The sequence below is a fragment of the Fukomys damarensis genome, unplaced genomic scaffold (genome assembly GCF_012274545.1).
Source record: "Fukomys damarensis isolate Sample0158 unplaced genomic scaffold, DMR_v1.0_HiC HiC_scaffold_27, whole genome shotgun sequence".
Taxonomy (NCBI): domain Eukaryota; kingdom Metazoa; phylum Chordata; class Mammalia; order Rodentia; family Bathyergidae; genus Fukomys; species Fukomys damarensis.
Genome location: NW_022900939.1, coordinates 35845231 through 35864871, shown reverse-complemented (window position 1 = coordinate 35864871; position 19641 = coordinate 35845231). Strand labels below are relative to the sequence as shown.

Below are 19641 nucleotides of genomic sequence, written 5' to 3'. Positions count from 1 at the left end.
ATCCCGAGGGACAGGCAGCAACAGGAAGTGGGTGCCGGGTTCTCCGACGCGGGCTCTCACTGCGCACTCACACTGTGCAGCCCTGGTTTTCGGCTGCTCCTGAGATGCTTCGCTTCATGTCACAGAAGTGCTCTCAGGGACGGAGCCAGCGTCCCCATTTCACAGATGAAGAAACACAGGATGCAGCTGGCTGCGAAGCAGACCCAGGTTATGCAATGAGTAAGCGGAACCATTCAAATATCTTAAATAGTGGAGTGACACTTGATTTGTGTGGCCGCCACCTTTGGCTCTGAGAAATAATGAATAAAGTTAAATTCAGAAAGTAGGCACTAGGAATATTACAGCTGTTCCTCATCTGCATCTAGAAGCTTTGACTGTTCTAATGTCTTCGTTTGTATTTTTGTCTCTTCTTTTTTCAGTGATGTGACCATTTCCCAAAATTATTGATTTAAGGCTTGTTTTTCTGGCATTTACCTTGCAATTTAAAATCATAAAGTGGCACACTGTTTCCAAATGCATACTGTATTTCCTTGTCCTAGCATTCTTTTACTCTGGAAAAGGTGGCTTGTAAGCTTGTTTTTTCTTGAAATCACTTTGTCCTTTTCCTGTCCTGTGACCTTGCACTTCCTTCAGAGACGGTTAAGGTTGGTGGCCAAGTCGCTCTTGTGAGGGTTAGACTCACATTTTGTCGTCCTTCTGGAGAAATATTTACAGACCCAAATATTTCCATCTTCTAATAAACATGCCCTACTTTCATGGCAGACCTTCTGACTATCAATTCATTCTCATTAAATTTTACCTACTTTTTCCAAATACTTATATAACCCAAAAATACCAAACTCGTGAAAATGCACCCTAAGGAGATAAATTTCAGTTCAACACCAACACCGCCATCTATGTAGACCTGGAGAATAGCATCTAATCCAATCTAATTGATTTAACCAAGAGCATCTTCTTCAGCACTTGCAAATATCAATTCTTTTTAGTTCATCGAAATCTGTAACATTGTCTGCTGCAATCCCTGTCTTCCTTTTCTGTTTTTTGTTTTGTTTTATTTGAAAGCCTTGAGAGAGATATAACCGACTCCGTCGGTGTGGCCTGCCCTCTCCTCTCCCTGGACTGAGGTAAGCCTGGGTCCCTGATCTCAGAAGCCTTGCCTTCTTCTTCTCTAGAAATAACGGGCCAGGGCACCAATGAGAGATTCTGATCACCAGGGAATGCCCCACGGTGGGCTTTTGGTAGCAGAGGTGTATCTAGGGCTCGTGGGCTACGAGAAGCCGGAGGAAGGAGCAGAGTGTTGAGCCAACATTAGAGAGCTACCGACAATAGCGAAGCTGCAAGAGACTGTTTATGGAGGTGCCTCTAGCTTGGTCTTCACTGCACTGATACAGGAGGAGTAATGTGTGGAAGTTACTAGAAAGTGACTTGCAGCCCAAAGGGAAGAATTGTCTAAGCAGAAATATGTTTTAAAAATTGAAACAATGGGCTCCCTAGAGGGGAGAAGCAGCCCTTTGGAGCGTATTTCTCTTCTGTCTCTTCTAACAGTGAGGTACTTAAGACCAGATGGTCTTACAATTCGTTTTCCAAACAGACGCAATTAAGAGTGAAAGGGAGGTAGCCATAAACTTGGAGATCTGAGGAAGATTGATTGTGACCAGCATTCATGCTGCCAGGGCATGTGGCCATGTGGGGACTAAAGAGAGTCTGACCTGAACAGGAAAAAGGGGACAAACGAGAGTTTGTTTGAATGCTGGGAAACAGGGCAGCTCTGTGACCTTCTCACCCCCTTGTGCACCCACCCTGACAGGACGGAATCTAAAAACCTGAGACAAACAAGATCTGCAGGAACAAGCCTGACGTGAGCCAATGCAGAAGTCCAGCAGGACCCACCTGGAGGAAATTCCGAGACAGAGACGGGGCCCCTAGAGCCAGGCGGAGAGAAATACTCTCTCCCGGCTGAGAGTTCTGTGGAGCGTAACATGAAATGGCAAACGTAGTCCCAAACCCAAGAGAAGCAGACGGTGACAAGGGGATTGCAGGATCAGGGCGACAGCAGAACTGCCCCACACCACGAGTACCCTGAGGAGGATGGAGAAGCACAGAGAAATTGAGGACAGTTCCCCTGAGTGTGGTCTGTGCCACACCAGGTAGGCCTAAAACTATCTGACATGCTTGTTTTCCATCCTAAGTGGCAATCAAAATATAATCTCAGAAAGTTAATTTTTACTATTACAATATGACTGTACTTATAAAGTGTTCAAAAAGTTATAAAGTTGTGAGTAAAGTTCACATTCACTCCCTACGGTGGCACTGAGAGAAGGTCCCCAGCTCCTGCCGCTCTCACACATGCCCCAGGGGTAAACGGGCCCCTTTCGCTTTACCCTGCCTCTGCCTCCAGCACAAGAATGATCCAGTACAGCTGACTTGGGGCCCTGTCCTGCGGCAATGGCTTCCTTGCTGTGTAAACTGGTTCGAAAGGCCTTATTTGACTCCAGCATCCTTCCAGACTCACACCAGTGACTGCCAACTTGTCTGTGTGTTGGAATCGCCAGAGGATCTCACCCAAGTGCTTATGCCTGTGCTCTACCCAGGGACTGCGATTTAATGGAGTAGTATCCATTAGGTGAGCCATTAATCTCTCGCCATCCTGCCCTCCTGAAGAGTCTTTCCCAAGAATTAACCGCCTCCCATTTCAGTAGATCCTGGAGTCTGCTCTAAGCGACGGAAAATGCTGCTCCCTGCAGGACTCTGCTCACCCTGACAAAGAAGGAACTTGCACGCTCTGGGACAGGGTTTGAATTGCTCTGCAGCTGGCTGGCTCCGATCTCTGCTTGATGGTCTTATCCATGCCACATTTCGGACGATGTGACTTCAAGAGCCTCCCGTGGTACAACAGGAATCTCTATAACCACGTGCTGTCAGGCTCTGCGGCCACAGAGCGGCCGGCTTACGGTGAGTAACCACTGTTTAGCAGCAGTTCCCTTCTCACCTGACAGAATAGATACAAGGAAGAGATGAAGTGGGAAAGAATCAAGCCCTGACCCCCCCACTCAGTAACACATTCTGCTACCTGCAAGCCTCAGCACCCACTGGCAGGGCAAACTGAGAAAAGGAGCGTAGCATGTACACTGTGGTGAGAATGATGCAAAATAAAATGTACAGAACATTTCAAAATAAAAAGGGTGTTCAGGGAACGTGTGCTGTTATTATGAGGGGCCCAGAAGGTTAAACGTGAAATCTGATCCCCTCGGTAGCAGACAGCTGTGTGGCTGAGTGAGACGGCACAGGAAGGGGGCTCTTTGTCCTTCCTCCCGACACCTTTCATAAAATCTCAAGCTTGCTCTGCAAAAACCACTCAGACCCGAAGTTGCTGCGACTCGCTTTCAGTCAGACCACTGCTTCTCCGAGCCCCGTCACATAGAAATCCGAGAGCTGCCCTTAATCCGCAGGGAGGTTGTTTTGCTGTATTTTTCCTTCTCCTGGGGTTTCAGAAGCACTAGGCTTCCTCATCAAGCGCGTGCCTCTGAGTACGTGGATGCTCTATCATTCCCAACTTGAATTACAATGTCTACCGAGAGGAGGCTCTCCTGGGAGGTGTGAGTGCTAAGCGGAGAGCGATTCTCAGAGACGTGTGTGGGAAATGGTTTCAATATTTGTCAGACCCGAAACGCAAGATGATTTGAGATGTGGGGATTTTTAAAAACATACTTGATCAGATGATTACACTATTCTCTTCTTTCTAAAAGTATTTTGTCATTGGAACATTATAGTTGGCAGTTGCAGCAGAGTAGAAGTTTCATAAACCAGAGGGCTGTAATTTTTAGATTATTTTATTCATTTATCCATGTGTAGTACACGTATCACATAAATGCATATATTCATGAGAGATCAATCTTTCTTTTACAGATATCTCCATTAAAGTACACCGTTCGGAAACCAAAGACACAGGCAATGTCCCAAGACTCGAAACACCTGAAAGTGCTGCAAAAATGCAGAAAGTGTCAACCATGAGACAAATATTCGATTTGGCGAAACTTAGAACGAAAAGATCGGCACTGGTCCCAGCTGAGGTGAATGTCTGCCCACAGGAGTCCCTGAAACAGCTTTTAGCAAGTGTTCAAGCTTTCTACAGATGGAGAGGTACGAACTGAGATGAGACCTGTTGAGCCCTTCACCATCTTCACCCCTTCTCTCTGATTCATCCGTAGGCTGTTCTCTGCCCCACATTCACAGGGTCCCTCAGCTACAAAAGGTATAAAAATCAGCAGTGAATCTAAGTGCAGTGAGCCATCAGCATGCACAACTATGTTCATATCAGCTTGTGCCCTCAAAATAAAGAGATATAGTCAGACACCGGAGACTGTCATTTTCTATAAATGTATTTACTGCAGAAAAAAACACATTGCCATTAATCGCCCTCAAAAAATTCCCTCACTTCAAACACACTTATCCCGTTACTCTTGCCATCCTCCGAAGAAACTCCTGGAAGTCCTCCTTCGTGAGCCTCTTTAGTTGCACTGTTGTAGCTGCCTCAATGTCCTGAATTGATTCAAAGCATTTACCTTTCATAGTGATTTTGACAGTGGGGAAACATCAACAGTTGCCTGGTGCCAGATCCAAGGAGTAAGGGATGAGGACGCTCTGCCACGTTTTCAGGAGCCCGCCTTTCCTTCAGATGGCACTCGGCAGCAGCGTTCACTGTGTTTTTATCGCATCTCATAAAGACGCGCATCCAAGCAGACTTCCAGAACCACTTCAGAAAGCGGCGAGGACCATGGCATAAGTGTGTTCCAGTATCTTAAGCAAGGTTAATGGTAGCATAGCTTGTACTGCGATCAATTTCTAAAAATTAAGTGTTCACTGTACATTTTGATCTCTCCTTGTATCTGCGCAATACTGAGCAATTAGAGCATCTGACAAGTCACCCAAAAGACTTGAAACACCGGTTTTGCCTCTTTGCTTTGTTTTTAACAAAGCCCAATATGGAATTTTAATGGTGTCCTTATGAGATTAAAAAATGCAGGATTATGGCAACATCAGTAATCTGAGCAAGTTGATTCATAACTCGATTTCGTTTTTCAAAGCAACTTTACAATCTAGATTCCCCCCCATCTCTCTCCCTCCCTCCTTCCCTCCCTAATAATTTTAGGTCATTTATTGCAAAGAAGGCTCTGAAGTTTAGGGACTTGGTAGCAGGTTGGAGTGCCAAAGAGCAACAAAGGAAGGGGGTTATCAAGATAGAACACAGGGGTGTTACTGTGATTTCCTGCAGAGGCCAAATGTAGTTTGCATCCCCAAGACAGAGTAACAGGATTCGCACAGCATTCCCGGAAATTGGTAAAGAATTAAATCACACCACAGCGCTCCGTGGCTTTCCTTTGGATCCACTTGGTATGGATGAAAAACTTCCCACGGCTTCCTCTTTGAAAGGAAAAAAAACAAAATCTTTGTAGCTCTGCTAAAGTCTCCAGGTGGCTGCAGGTGGTGCAGAGTTTCTTTTCTCTCTGAAGCCTAAGTCCAGTCCATCGCAGCTGAGAAAGTTGCAGGGCTTACTGACTTCTACCCGATCAGACTACCTGTTCCAAAACGTGGAGCCTCCTTGCAGTACTTAAAGTCCCCTGTCTAGAGCAAGCTGGTCCAGCCTTCGCCTGTGCATTCTGACCATGAGAACTGACTGCGACACTGACAGCCAGGAAAACTCTTGGATGTCTGCACCTTTAAGATGTGCACTGGGTTAATTGAGGCATTCTTGCTGGGTTTCAGAAGCGTTATTAACTCATCATCTCAAAAATATCGAGCTTTATTTTCCTCGTGTGTGTCATTTTAAGTGAACATTTAAAAAGAAGTTCTCTGATAGAATTTGCACCCATAGGAAAATGAGCAGTATTAAATCCATCAAAGGACCTCTAGTTATAGCAAAGAAGTGTCCTGTACTAAGGTTCTGCGGTCTTGGCATAGCATCTCCACAAAGCAGTTCTCAGTAAGTGCCAGTCCAGCTATGGACACAGAAGGCACAGAGCCCATTCTGCGGGAGTGAAAGGAAAAGACAGTGGTGTGTGAATTATTCAGTTGAATTTATCTACTCACTGATTGGATAAGGACATGGGTACATTCTCTACTGTTTGTTCTCAGATAAATCTATGAAAATACAAATAGATATAGCACATGTATCACCTTGAAATAACTACTGTTGCTAAATATTTTCATGCAGCTTCTAATTCTCTTTTTTATTATTATTGTACTTTTTTTTTTTAAACAGAGTCTCACCATGTACTTGAGACTGACCTGGAACTCACTGTGTAGCCCAGGCTGGTCTCAAACTCACGGTGATCCTCCTGCCTCAGCCTCCCGAGTGCTGGGATTACAGGCATGTGCCACCATGCCAGGCCTATTGGTACTTTTTAGGTATACAGTACAGTGACATTCATCATTGGATCTTGCACCTTCACATGCTGTATCTTGGTTCTTTTTTTTTCCTCCATTCCCCTGGCCTTCCTTCACCCCCTCCACCCTTCCCTATTTACAAAGAATTTGTTTCCATTTTTTTCTTTTTCTCTTATTTTTTCCTTTCCCTTCTTACCTTTCCCCTACCCCTCTCACTTCCTCTACCCCTTTAGACCTTTGCTTCCTATTTACACAATATTAATTATATATTTTGATGCTTATTTACACTTTTAGTTTATCACACCAGAGAGACTATACAGTACTTACACATGTGGCCTTATTAATTTCACTTAAGAGTGTGTGCATGCACTTAGCTATAAATGTCTCTAGTTTCTCATTCCTTGTGGCTGAGTAGTACTCCTTTTTTTTTTTGATACTGGGGATCGAGCTTGGGTCCTTGTGCTTGCAAGGCAGGTGGCAGAACTGCTGAACTAAATCCCTAGCCCACCATTTCATTTTTTAAAAAAACACATCTTCTTCATGCAGTCTCCAGTTGATGGGCAATCGGGCTGTTTCCAGGTTTTAGCTATTACAAACTGTGCTACTATAAACATGGGTGCACATATATCACTGTGGTATGACTCTTTTAAATCTTTTAGGAAGATACGAAGCAGGGGGATGGCTGGGTCAAATGGGACATCTAATCCTACTTGTTTAAGTTATCTCCATATTGATTTCCACAGTGGTTGCACCAGCCTGCACTCCCACCAACAATGGAGAAGGGTTCCTTTCTCCCCACAAACATACCAGCATTTGTTACTGGTTGATTTCTTGATAGCAGCCATTTTTTCTGGGGAGAGATGCAATCTCAGTGTTGTTTTCATCTGTATCTCTCAGGTGACCAGTGATGTTGAACATTTTTTCATATGTTTATTTGCTGCTTTTGCTTCTTTGTCTGAGAAATATCCGTTCATTTCAGATGTGAATTTTTTAATCAGTCTTTATATTTGGGGGGCCTGATTTTTTTTTAGTTATTTATATATTCTAGATAGTAGACCTTTGTCTGAGAAACAGCTGGTAAAAATTTTTCCCACATTTTAGGTTGTCTGTTATCTCTGTTTGTGGTTTCTCATGCAGTGCAGAAGCTTTAAAGAGAGAGAGAGAGAGAGAGAGAGAGAGAGAGAGAGAGAGAGATCCCAGTTGTTGATTCTTTGTGCTAGTTCCCACTCTGCTAAGGATTTGTTCATAGTCTTTTCCTATGCTAATGTCTTCAAGAGTTCTACCTAGCTTATCTTCCAGCAAGTTTAGTGTTTCTCTTTTAATATTTAAATCTTTAATCCATTTGGATTTTAATTTAATGCATGGTGAAAGATAAGGGTCTAGTTTTAATCTTTGCCAAGCTGAAATCCACTTTTTTCCAACACCATTTATTAAAGAAGCTATCTTTCCTCCAGTGAGGATGGTTGGCTCCTTTGTCAAAGATGAGATAGCTAAGTATATCTGGAGTTGTTTCTGCAGCTTCTAATCTATTCCACTGATCCTTGGGTCTGTTTCTTTGCCAGTACCATGCTGTTTTTAATACAGTGGCTTTGTAATATAGTTTCAAATTGGGGATTGTGATACCCCCTGCCATGTTTCTGTTGCCTAGAATGGCCTTAGCTATTCTAGGTCTATTCTGGTTCCAAATGAATTTTTGGATTGTTTTTCTCTAGTTCTGTGAAATATACTGTTGGAATTTAAATCAGGATTGCATTGAATCTGTTTAGCAGTTTTGGAAGTATGGCCATTTTCATTATATTGATTCTTCCTACCCAGGAATGAGGGATATCTTTCAATTTTCTTATATCCTCTTTGATCTCTTTTTTATCAGAGTGTTGTACTTCTCAATGTAGAGGTCTTTTGACTCCTTTATTAGATTGATTCCTAGATATTTCTTTTTTTATTCTATTGAGAAAAGGATTGTTTCCCTGATTTCTCTCTTAGGGAGGCTTTTATTGTGTACAAGAAGGCTAATGAGTTTTGAGTGTATCCAGATACTCTACTGAATCTGTCAATCAAGTCTAGAAGTCTTTTGGCAAGTTTTTTGGGTCTTCTATGCAGAGAATCATATTGTCAGCAAATAATGACAGTTTAACTTCTTCCTTTCCTATCTTTGTTGTTTTATTTCCTTCTCTTGTCCAATTGCTGTGGCTAATGTTTCCAAAACCAATAGAAGTGGTGATAGTGGACATCCTTGTCTTTTTCCTGATTTTAATGTGAAGGTTTTCGGGTTTTGACCATTTAGTATTGTGTTGGCTATTCATTTTTTATAGATAGCCCTTATCAAGTTAAGATAAAGACCATCTGTTCCAGATTTCTGCAGGGTTTTTAATCATGCATGGGTGTTGAATCTTGTCAGATGTCTTTTCTGCATCTATTGAGATGATCATATGGTTTTTGTCCTTGACTCTGTTAATATAATGTATTACATTTATTGACTTACGTATGCTGAGCCATCCTTGCAACCCTGGAATAAATCCAACTTGGTCAGAGTGTATGATCTTCTTGATGACCCTCTGTATTCTGTTTGCCAGTATCTAATTGAGGATTTTTTCATCTAGGTTCATTAGGGAGATTGGCCTATAGTTCTCTTTTTTGGTTGGGTCTTTCCCTGATTTTAGAATCAAAGTAACACTCTCTTCTAGGAATGAACTTGGAAGTATTGCTTCCCTTTTAATTTCATTGAAAAGTTCAAAAAGTAGGTCTATAGTTCTTTTCTAAATGTTGTAGAATTCAGCGATGAAGCCATCAGGACCCAGGCTTTTCTTTGTTGGTAAATTTTTAATTATGTTTTCAATTTCATTGATTGTAATTGGAGTATTTTGAATTTTTGTATCTTCTTCATTCAACTTTGGTAATTTTTATGTGTCTAGAAATCTGTCCATTTCTTCTGTGTTTTCCATTTTATTAGAGTACAGGTTCTTGAAGCAGGTATTCATGATCCTCTGGATTTCTACTGGATCTGTTGTTACTTCATCTTTTTCATTCCGAATTGCTTGGATTTTAGACTTTTCTTTCCTTTTTTTTTTTGACAAGGTTGGCTAAAGTTTTATCAGTTTCATTTATTCTTTCAAAAAAGCAACTCTTCAATTCATTGATTTTTTTGTGTCGTTCTTAGTCTCCATTGCATTAATTTCTTCTCTGACCTTCATAATTTCCTCCCTTGTATGAGCTTTGGGTTTGTCTTGCTCTTCTTTTTCTAGGAGCTTAAGATTCATCATTAGGTTATTTATTTGAGCTCCCTCTGTTTTCCTAGTGTGAGCATTCACTACTATAAATTTCCCTCGCAGAACTGCTTTCATCGTCTCCCATAGATTCCCATATGTTGTATTGGCATTATGATTTATATGTAAAAACTGTCTAATTTCTTCTTTAATTTCCTTGTGACCCATTGCTTGTTCAGGGAGTGTTATTCAATTCCCATGTGTCTGTGAAGTTCTTGTGGTTTCTCATGCTATTGCTCCCCAGTTTAATTGCACTACGGTCTGATAATATACATGGGATAACTTAATTCCTTTGCATTTACTTAAACATATTCTACAAGCTAATATGTGGTCTATTTTGGAGAATGAGCCATGTGCAGCTGAAAAGAATATATATTCTGATTTTGTGGGGTAGACCACTCTGTAGACGTTCATTAAGTCCATTACTTAAAAGCTCGGTTCTGTACTCATATTTCATTGTTGATTTTTTTTCTAGATGACCTGTGTACTTGCAACAGTGGGGTATTGAGGTCCCCACTACATTTGTATTAGTGCTTATTTGGTTTTTCATGTCCCTTAATATTTGTTTTGTATAGTTGGGAGCATTAGTACTTGGTGCATATACATTTATGATTGTCATCTCTTCCTCTTGGATTGTTAATTGGATTGTTAATGACCTTCTTTGTCTCTCTTAATTAGTTTTGGTTTGAAATATACTTTGTGAATAAGATAGCTACCCCTGCTTTCTTTCAGGTTACTGTCACATGGAGAACTGTTTTCTATCCTTTTACTTTCAGTCTATGAGTTTCTTTCTGAACTAGGTGCATTTCTTGTATACAGTATATTGCTGGATTTTGCTTGTTACTCCATTCTGCCAGTCTGTTTCTTTTAATTGGTGAATTGAGGCCATTAACATCGATGGTTATAACTGATATGTATTGACTTATCATCATCATGTTATTTTCCTGGTGTTGGCTCTTTCTAGTTTTTTGCCCCCCTCCCTTTAATTTCTATCCTTGCCTGCTGGATTTGCTCTATTGGGCCTCATGGAGTTGTGACCTTCGTTGTCTTTTTCTAAGGTATTATTTAGAATTGTTTGGAGTGCTGGTTTGGTATTCCTGAAGTTTCTCAGGTGTTCTTTGTCAGGGAAGTATCTCATTTCACCATTCATTTTGAAAGAGAGTTTTGCAGGATACATCAGTCTAGTTTGGAGATTGTTTTCTTTTAGGACTTGAAATACCTCACTCCAGGCTCTCTTTGACCTGCGGGTTTGTGTTGAAAAGTCTGCTGTGATTCTGATGGGCTTTCCTTTGCATGTGATTTGTTTCTTTTCTCTAATTGCTTGTAGTATTTTGTTCTTCTGTTAGGTTTCTGGGATCTTGATTATTATATGACTATATGTAGATTTTTTTTATCATGGCTAGTTGGAGTCCTATATGCCTCACTTATCTGTATGTCAAATTCTTTTGCTCTATTTGGGAAGTTTTCTGTCATTAATTCTGTGAACAATTTTTTATGTCATTTGTACTTTCTCCTGCTATTTCATGGACTCCTATCAGTCTTATATTATACTTCTTTGCATCATCTAGGAGCTGTTGAATTGATTTCTTACGGTCTCTTACTATTTTTAAGAGATCCCTCTTTTCATGATCACTGACCCCCATCCTGCCTTCTATATCGGATATGCTATCTTCAGATTGGCTCAGTCTGTTATGTATGCTTTCTCTTTTTTTGGTGCTGGGGATCGAACTTGGGTCCTTGTGCTGGCAAGGCAGGCAACGGAACCACTGAGCTACATCCTGGCCCAAGATATGTGCACTCATGTTTATAGCAATGTTTGTTTGTTTATTTGTTTTGGTACCAAGGATCAAACTCAAGTCCTTACACTTGCAAAGCAGGTGGCAGAATCACTGAGCTAAATCCCCAGCCTTCAATAGAGTTTTTAATCTCCTGGATATCTGTTTGAATCCATTTCATGGATTCCATTTCTTTCCTATGTTGGGTGTTCATGGTTTTCATTTCTTTCCTATGCTGAACATTCATGGCTTCTATCGTGGTCCTGAACTCATCTATTTTTCATCTGTTTCTTTTCTAGAGTATCTAATCATGTCTTTCATTCTACTCACCATCTCTGTAGTTATCTGGGAAACTATTTCCATTTTGAATTCTTGTAGAGCCTCATTCACCTGTTTTGTGAATTCCTGTGCTATCAGTTCAGGGTGTCCAGGTGATTGATTATCAGACTTTTCCACCTCATTTTCCTAAGAATTTGCCTTTGGTGAGCTGGCAGCCCGGGTTTATGCGTGCGCCTTCCTTGAATGTCTTCTCATTTCTATTTTTGTTGTTGGCACTGTCCTTGGTTTGATATCTGGGTTAATACTTCAATCTTCCTATTATAGCTGGTCTTTAAGTTTTAGGTCTCTAATGTCTCTGAAGTAATCTCTCTTTCATTATACCAGGAAGGACAACTGATTAGATCAATTACAACTCTTTAACCTAAGTGATATAATCAGCAACACAAAAGCATCAAGCCCTGCTTAGAAAATGACAGTTTGTGGTTGTTATTAATGTATCACCTTTAACCATGTGAATTAAATCAAAATCAAGGTCGCAGCTCAGGACAATGGCCTTTATGACCCCCTGTGCCTCTGTGGTGTGAATCCGTGTACCAGCGCAGCCAGGAGGTCAGAGGAGCACAGGGGTGGGGGGTGACTCTGGGGGGCTGCAGGCACCTGTATAGCTCCACCTCTCACTGGTCTGCTGCCAAGGCTGGGGGGTGGGCAAGGTGGGGACTGCACAGCTTCTAATTCTTTGCAACATTCACAAACATAATTTGCTGCAGGTATTTGTGGTAGGGACTAATGCTGAAACAAAGTTTTTAGCCTTGAGTTTTTAATTCTTAGCTCTTTAGCTCTTTAGTGTCTTTTTTTCTTCTTTCCCTGGACAAAACAAACCACTGTTTTTCTCTCTGCAGCAATGACAGTCCATTATCTTTATGGCTGCCCCTGGGTGGTACAAAATTTTACTATTCATCAGTGTAGATTTCTTAAGTCTAACAAACTGCTTCACAAAGAAACAAGAATAAGACCCAGTTGCAAAGCAACTATGCAAAGCAGTATGCTTTTGATGGAGTTACCATTTACCATTCTCAACACTGTCTTGTTGAGATCTTTCAAACTCAGAGGAGACAGCTCCAATATTCCTAAATCAAATGAAATATTGAACTACTTCTTTTCCTGATGCTTAAAGCAACACAAGTGAGAGTGTCCTGATTTTTTCAGTAGACTCATAAGCACACTCATTTCAAAGCACAAATGCAAACAAGGCAAATTTGTTTCCAGAGTCCCCAGCTTGAACTCTGTCCTCCTCCCAGCCAATCTTCCTACTTTTGGCATGGTTCCCCTCAGAGTCGCACCTCATTCCATTCCATGATGTGCCCCTCTCTTTCCCTTCCCCTCTCTCCCAGTCACAACGTTAAAAAATCAGGCTTTGTATTCCTCATGAAAGACCAAAGGCTAGGTCTGTCTCAATGATGTGATATACAGAGCAGGTTAAAAATGGATACTACTTTAATTCTTGCTGGTGCAATTGCTGACCTCAGCTTAGCAGCAGCCGGGAGCTCATTAGACATGCAGACTGTCATATTCAACCCCAGACTGACTATCAGAATCTGCATTTTGACACCATCAACAAGCAATTTTTTGTGCCTTAAGGTTCTAGGAGCGCTGATCTAGACAACATCTAATCAAGTGAGATCTGAAGACACAAAGTGAAGCGCTCAGGGACATAGTTGGTAGCAGAGCTGGGACAGGACTAGATTCCCATCCCAGTGTATCTCTCTGTCCAATGTGTGCCAGCCCCATTCTGGGCTTTTTCACACCTCAGGTCCCAGCTAATACTTCACAGTTGTGAACAGTAACCATGTGCAGGCCCACACATCCATTATGCACATCCATGCTGGCCTCTAAGCCAAGTGCTCTGACTTCCTATGTGATCACGGAGCACAGAGATTGACTCTGTGCTCAGATTCCATGTGCTGGGCAAGATGGGGGAGGCACAGAGCTGGTTTCTCTAGAATCCCTGGGCCAAACCCTACCAGTGGGCCAGAGGAGGATGAGACTGAGCAGGTAAATTGAAAGGTCAGAATAACCCAACTTTGAGGAGTTTTCCAACCACTGCCAGCACTGTGATGCCTCTAAATTTAGAAAGTTGTGTTTTGCTTTGCTCTGCTTTGTTTTGCTTTGATTATGGATGTTCTTTCAATAAAAATAGGGAATTCTCCAGCAGGTAGTGGGCTGCTGATCCCAATGACAAAATAATTCTGTGCCACCTAGTTTGTGGGAAGCTCCTAGGAAGCCAGAAATAATGACATCAGATAATACACACACACAAACACACACACACACCTCAGAAAAGAAGCTGAAGAGAATCCACTGGTTCTGGTTCACCCTTAACACATGGTCCCTGTAAACTACACAGCTGTGGGGACACAGTCCTTCAAGTATCTTCCTGTGCTTCCAGGGAGGTTCTCCCAGAGCCTTTCTTCAAGGCAATATTGATGGGAGCTGAACAAGTTCTTGGAGAAAGGGCATTGGGAAAAGAAGCAGAACAAGGAAGACACAGGCACCAGAAACAAGCACCTCCTACTTCCCAGTGCAGACTCGGTCTCTCCAGCCACATGACAGATGTTATTTCCTTCTTACATGGCATGTAAACCTTTGATAAGAAATGCAGATCTGGAGACTGCATGATGGTTGGTATCAGCAAAGGCACTGAAAGTGATCCTTTCTCCCTGCCAATCAGAAAGAGATGGGTTTTCTAAAGTGAAGTTGTCCCCTTGCTTTCTGTGTGGGCTGACCCTGAGAGGCAGCAAGGTAGCACATTCAGAGTGGCTGGGCTGCACCTGATCCTGTTGTGAGTTACGGATTAAAAGATCAGTTACCTCAAAGGTCCGGTCAGGTTGCTGCTGGTTAAGGACTTGTGCTTCTATTGAGCTGGAATTCCCTTTGCCTGTGAAAACAGAAATTTAGAGAAATCCAGACACAGAATAAGGGTAAAGCATAGGAATAAGAACCTCCAATCTGGCCTTGCTTCTCCTTGTTCCTTCTACCCACTTCTCAGCACGGCAGTATCAAGGGATTCCTGAGAACGTCAGGTGATATCAGCCTTTGCCTACAGCTTCCAGTTGCTTTCCATCCCTCCAGAAGTAAAAATCAATATATTAAAACTGTTTATATGGAAGTCTTCTTATATTTTTTGTCTCACTTACACCCCTGAAATGACTTTTAAGCTACATCCCCTCCTGCACCCTTTCCAGTCGACATCTAAAATTTTTCATTCTAAATGTAAACAATAGAAAGGATATAAATTTTAGGGAGTTGTAAATGTTGATATATTAAATAAAACAAGAATTGGACCATTCTCATATGTCCAGTGGAATCCACATTGCCATTGAATATTCTTATTAAGCCATCAAATTATTCTAACAGATACATGACCAAACTCTCCTTAAGAGATGGAAATGTCCCATGGCTCCTTTTTCTGCACACGGCCACTTTTCCATTACACTTCCCCTTGGTCCTCTTTCAATGTAGTTTATGTTTATGCTTTAAAATCTGTTACTGATTGCTCCAAACTACTTCTCCGTGACAAAAATGTGTATATACATTGAAATGATGTTTTTATTTCCCATGACTATAGGCTTTATGTGTAAAAAGAAATTTCTTCTGAGTTCAGGTGCATTTATAATAATTTTGAATATGTAACTGATTAAAATAAATATATAAATTTGAGAATTTATGTTTTTATTAATGGATGATATAAGGTGAAGTGGTTTTTATGGGTACTCTTATTTATAAACACAAAGTGGGATATGCAAAGTTACAAAAAGGACTTTGGAAGGCACCAGTGTAAACAAAGTGTAACTTCCTGAGCTTCTCCCTCTCGATTAATGAGGATGCTTTGAGTTTCCTCCCCCATCAGCTTAGTCATTATTTCTATTGTGCATTACTAAGATGAGACAGAATTTAGAATCAGTTTTATCCTTATTCTTAGACTTAATATCACTTATATGCTGAGGAAACTTGTTTACATCAATAAATGAATGGGAACAAAATTTTATTGTAATAATGTCCTTATTCTTTAAATCCTTTTGACATTGTATGCCAACAATCACATCAGAATCTGTCCTGTTTAATGTCCAATTGTCAGCTTCATCTAACTTGCTGAAAGAAAAGAATCAGAAATCACCTAAACAGCCAGAAGATGTGTTATTCTGCAAGGAAGTTCACTCTTTCTCAGTGTCAGTACTGTTATTTAAAATTGTTCCTTGAATGACAACCTAGGGGAACTGTGCTACAGTAAGATTAGAGATGGGTAAATGGGGGTCACACTGACATCCTCCTCTCTAACTTTGGGGCTTGTCTTCCCAAACTGCTCAAAAATCACCTTTAGAGTGAGATCTGACTCAGCAGCCCTATTTTACCCTACAGTCTTACACATGAACATGCATACTCCATACTCCATACTTTCTTTCCTTTTTCTCCATAGCACAAAGTAGGTGCTCAATAAATTAGTTTCTATGGGCTGTAAACTGTGTGTCAAAGTAAGGCAGGAAAGACCTGTCTGTATTATGAAAGCATGCTTTGGGGGTAGGGTTTTTCCTATGGTGAGGCCGTCTCTCACCCCAACGACTCTGTATTTCAATGTGCCAGGAAGCAGCACGGGAAGCATACCGGACCTTTCTGGTTTGCATCCCTGACACAGGGAAATACCAGGACTGGGTCAGCACCTGCCAGCAGGAGACCTTCGGCCTCTTTGACATTGGGAGAAACTTTAGCAGCTCGCAGGAGCACCTGGATCTTCGTCAGCAGGTAAGTATAAACCATGGGGCTGTGCAGCAGGCCCCCTGGTAACCGGTTTCCACAGTAGAAGGGTCAGTTGAAGGAATATTTCAGCATATCTGATAAGACCCATGGGAATTTTATTCCTGCAAAATAATATTGTACATACAGGTGGAGATGAAGTTGAAGGGAGAAGGGAATGAAAATAGACTAGCTCTACAGTTGGCATTATCTCCTGGTAAAATTACTTTTTATCTTTCTGCAGAGAATAAAACAGAGAAGCTTCCCTGAGAAGTAAGTACCCAAAATAGAGTGCGGCGTGCTCTTGACTTTCAAAAGATCATATAATGGAGTGAGACTAAGCTATTGTACTTTTATGATTTTATGTCAGCCACCAAGATCTGTGTAGGTTCTTCTGACAAGCAATTTATGCATATATTATGCTGAAGATAAATGAGTATATAAAATAAAAATGGATAAACCTTATAGACTGAAAAAGACATTTTCATTTTTGCCCAAAATAAAGAAATTCATCACCATGATAGTATGTAATTGGTATTTTCACTTCTAAGATATAGAGCAATTAAAATAGTTTGGCTTTTAGAATTTATGGTGAACTATTGGCTACACTAGGAAAATATTTAACACAGAGAGCAATCTGAATTTTGAATTCTCATATGGTATTCTTTAAAGTGTTAGGATTTCTCAAAGTAAATTACTGAAGCACTGAGCTATATCCTCAACAAGAACTGAATATAAAATAAGAAAATCAAAGTGAAAAAAAGAAAGAAAAATAAAAGAAAAGTAATTAAGGAACATAGTGTTGCTAAACTCTAAACTCACAATTACATACATTTTATAAAATTTACAAATCTTAAGGTAATATTACTGAGACACAAAATTTGGCCATATGAATTACTGGAAATTCCTTATAATGCCTTTCACATTTGTTACTTTATTTTCATTCTCTCTGCCACCAACCTGTTGTAAGACCTTATTAACTTAGTCCATGAAAAATACCAGCTCTAATTTCCCTAATGGATGTCTCTGCCTCTAACCTCTTTTGCTGCTAAATTTATACATCTAGGATATTCCTTTTGTTCCATTGAGCTCATCCAAAAGCATTCAAAAGATTCCCGCATCTTCCCCCTACCCTTCTGAACATCCCTCTGCCCATCTCTCCACCCACTTCTGTACACAGGAGGCTGAATGGTAAGAACTGCAACGTGGTTATCCCTCCTGCTCAGGCAGAAGGCTGTGGATTAAAGTTTTCAAGTCCTGAAAGAAATAATTGTCAACCCACGAGAGGATAAACTAAAGAAATTCATGACCTCCTAGCCAGTATAGCAGCAAATACTTAAGGGAATCCTAAACAGACACAATGAGGACAAAAATAAAATGAGGCCAAACAAAAGAATAAAATCTCATTAGCAGAGTAAATGAATAAAAACAGAAATGAGTGAATCCCTATAAAAACAGCAAAATGACAGGAATCCATGTATACCTTTCAATAACATTTAATGTAAATAATCTTAGCTCTATACTGAAAGAAACAGACCAGAAGATTAGATCAAAATACAAGGCCAATCTACATGTTGCACCCAAGAGACATACCTCACCTGCAAAGATATACATAGACTGAGCAGCTGGCGATGTGGCTTAGTGGCACTGTGCCTGCCTGGCAAGCACAAGGTCTTAAGTTCAATTCCCAGTACAAAACTTTTAAAAATAAAAAGAGAAGACATACATATTCCAAAAGTAAAAGGAGAGAAAATGATATTCCAAGCATCTGGAACCAAAGAGTAAGCAGGAATACTATTCTAACAAAATTGACTTCAAACCAAAACTGTTCAGAAGAGACACAAAATGTCCATGAAGAGAAAACAATAGTAAATATATATGCACCAAATATATGTGCACCAAATGTCAGTGCACAGTTTCATAAAACAAACACTACTAGACACAATGGGACATACAAACATATAATCATAGTGGGTGACTTGAATTCCCCAGTACCACAAATAGACAGTTAACCAAACAAAAAATAAATAAGGAAACTTAAGAAGTACATAGACCATAAAGTGAGCCTCAATAAATAAAAAGAATTGAAATAATCTCATGTATCCTACCAGATCACAATGGAATGAAATTAGAAATCACTATCAAAAGATACCACAGAAACTATAAAAACACATGAAAATAGAAGGCTACACTCCTGAATAATCAATTGACCATAGAAGAAATCAGAGGAAAAACTTTTTAAATATTCCAATCAAATAGCAATGGAAACAACACGTCAAAATCTATGGGACAAAATAAAACTAATTCTAAGACTGAAGTTTATAGCGATGAGTGCCTTCATTAGAAAAAGAGTGATCCCAAAGAAATAACTTCATGATGCATCTTAAGGTCCTACAAAAAACAAGAACAAACCAAACCTAAAACCAGAAAGAGGAAAAAGCATGAAGATCACAGCACAAATTAATGAATTTAGAATAAAGAATAATAAAAAGATCATGACTCAAGAGTTGGCTCTTCTCAGACAAAGAAGTAAAAGCAGCAAATAAATATACAAAAAAATGTTCATCATCACTGGTCATTCAAGCGATGCAGATGAAACCAACACTGAGATTCCACCTCACCCCACAAAGAATGGCTGCTATCAAGAAATCAACCAATAACAAATGCTGGCTGGGCTGTGGGGAGAAAGGAACTTTTCTCCATTGTTGGTGGGAGTGAAGATTGGTACAGCCACTGAGAAACTCAATATGGAGATACCTTGAAGAACTAGGATTAGAGGTTACATTTGACCCAGCTATCCCTCTACTTGGTATCTTCCAAAAGAATTAAAAGAATCATATCACAGTGATATATGTGCACCCAGTTTGTAGCAGCATAATTCGTAATAGCTAAAACTTGGAAACAGCCCAATTGCCCATCAATGGAGACTGGATAAAGAAAATGTGGTTTTTCTATTAAATGGAGTACTACTCAGCCATAAAGAATGAGAAACTAGAAGCATAGCTAAATGGATGCACATTGAGACCATACTCTTAAGTGAAATAAATAGGACACACTTGAGTAAATACCAAATAGTTTCTCTGATATGAAAAACTAAAAGTGTAAATAAAGTTCAAATAGTATAATTGAGAGTGTGAAAGAGGAAGAAAATG

At 40.4% G+C, this 19641-nt stretch overlaps 1 protein-coding gene across 1 annotated transcript in view; it reads left to right on the top strand.

Annotated features, from left to right (window-relative positions):
* The first annotated feature begins 2802 nt into the window (after nt 1-2802).
* Impg1 (interphotoreceptor matrix proteoglycan 1) overlaps nt 2803-19641 on the top strand; it is a 109721-nt gene continuing 92882 nt past the window's right edge. Inside the window, 4 exon segments of the mRNA XM_010617915.2 lie at nt 2803-2952; nt 3907-4140; nt 16332-16498; nt 16734-16762. Coding sequence (XP_010616217.2) covers nt 2835-2952; nt 3907-4140; nt 16332-16498; nt 16734-16762 — 548 coding nt within the window. The 5' untranslated portion in view covers nt 2803-2834.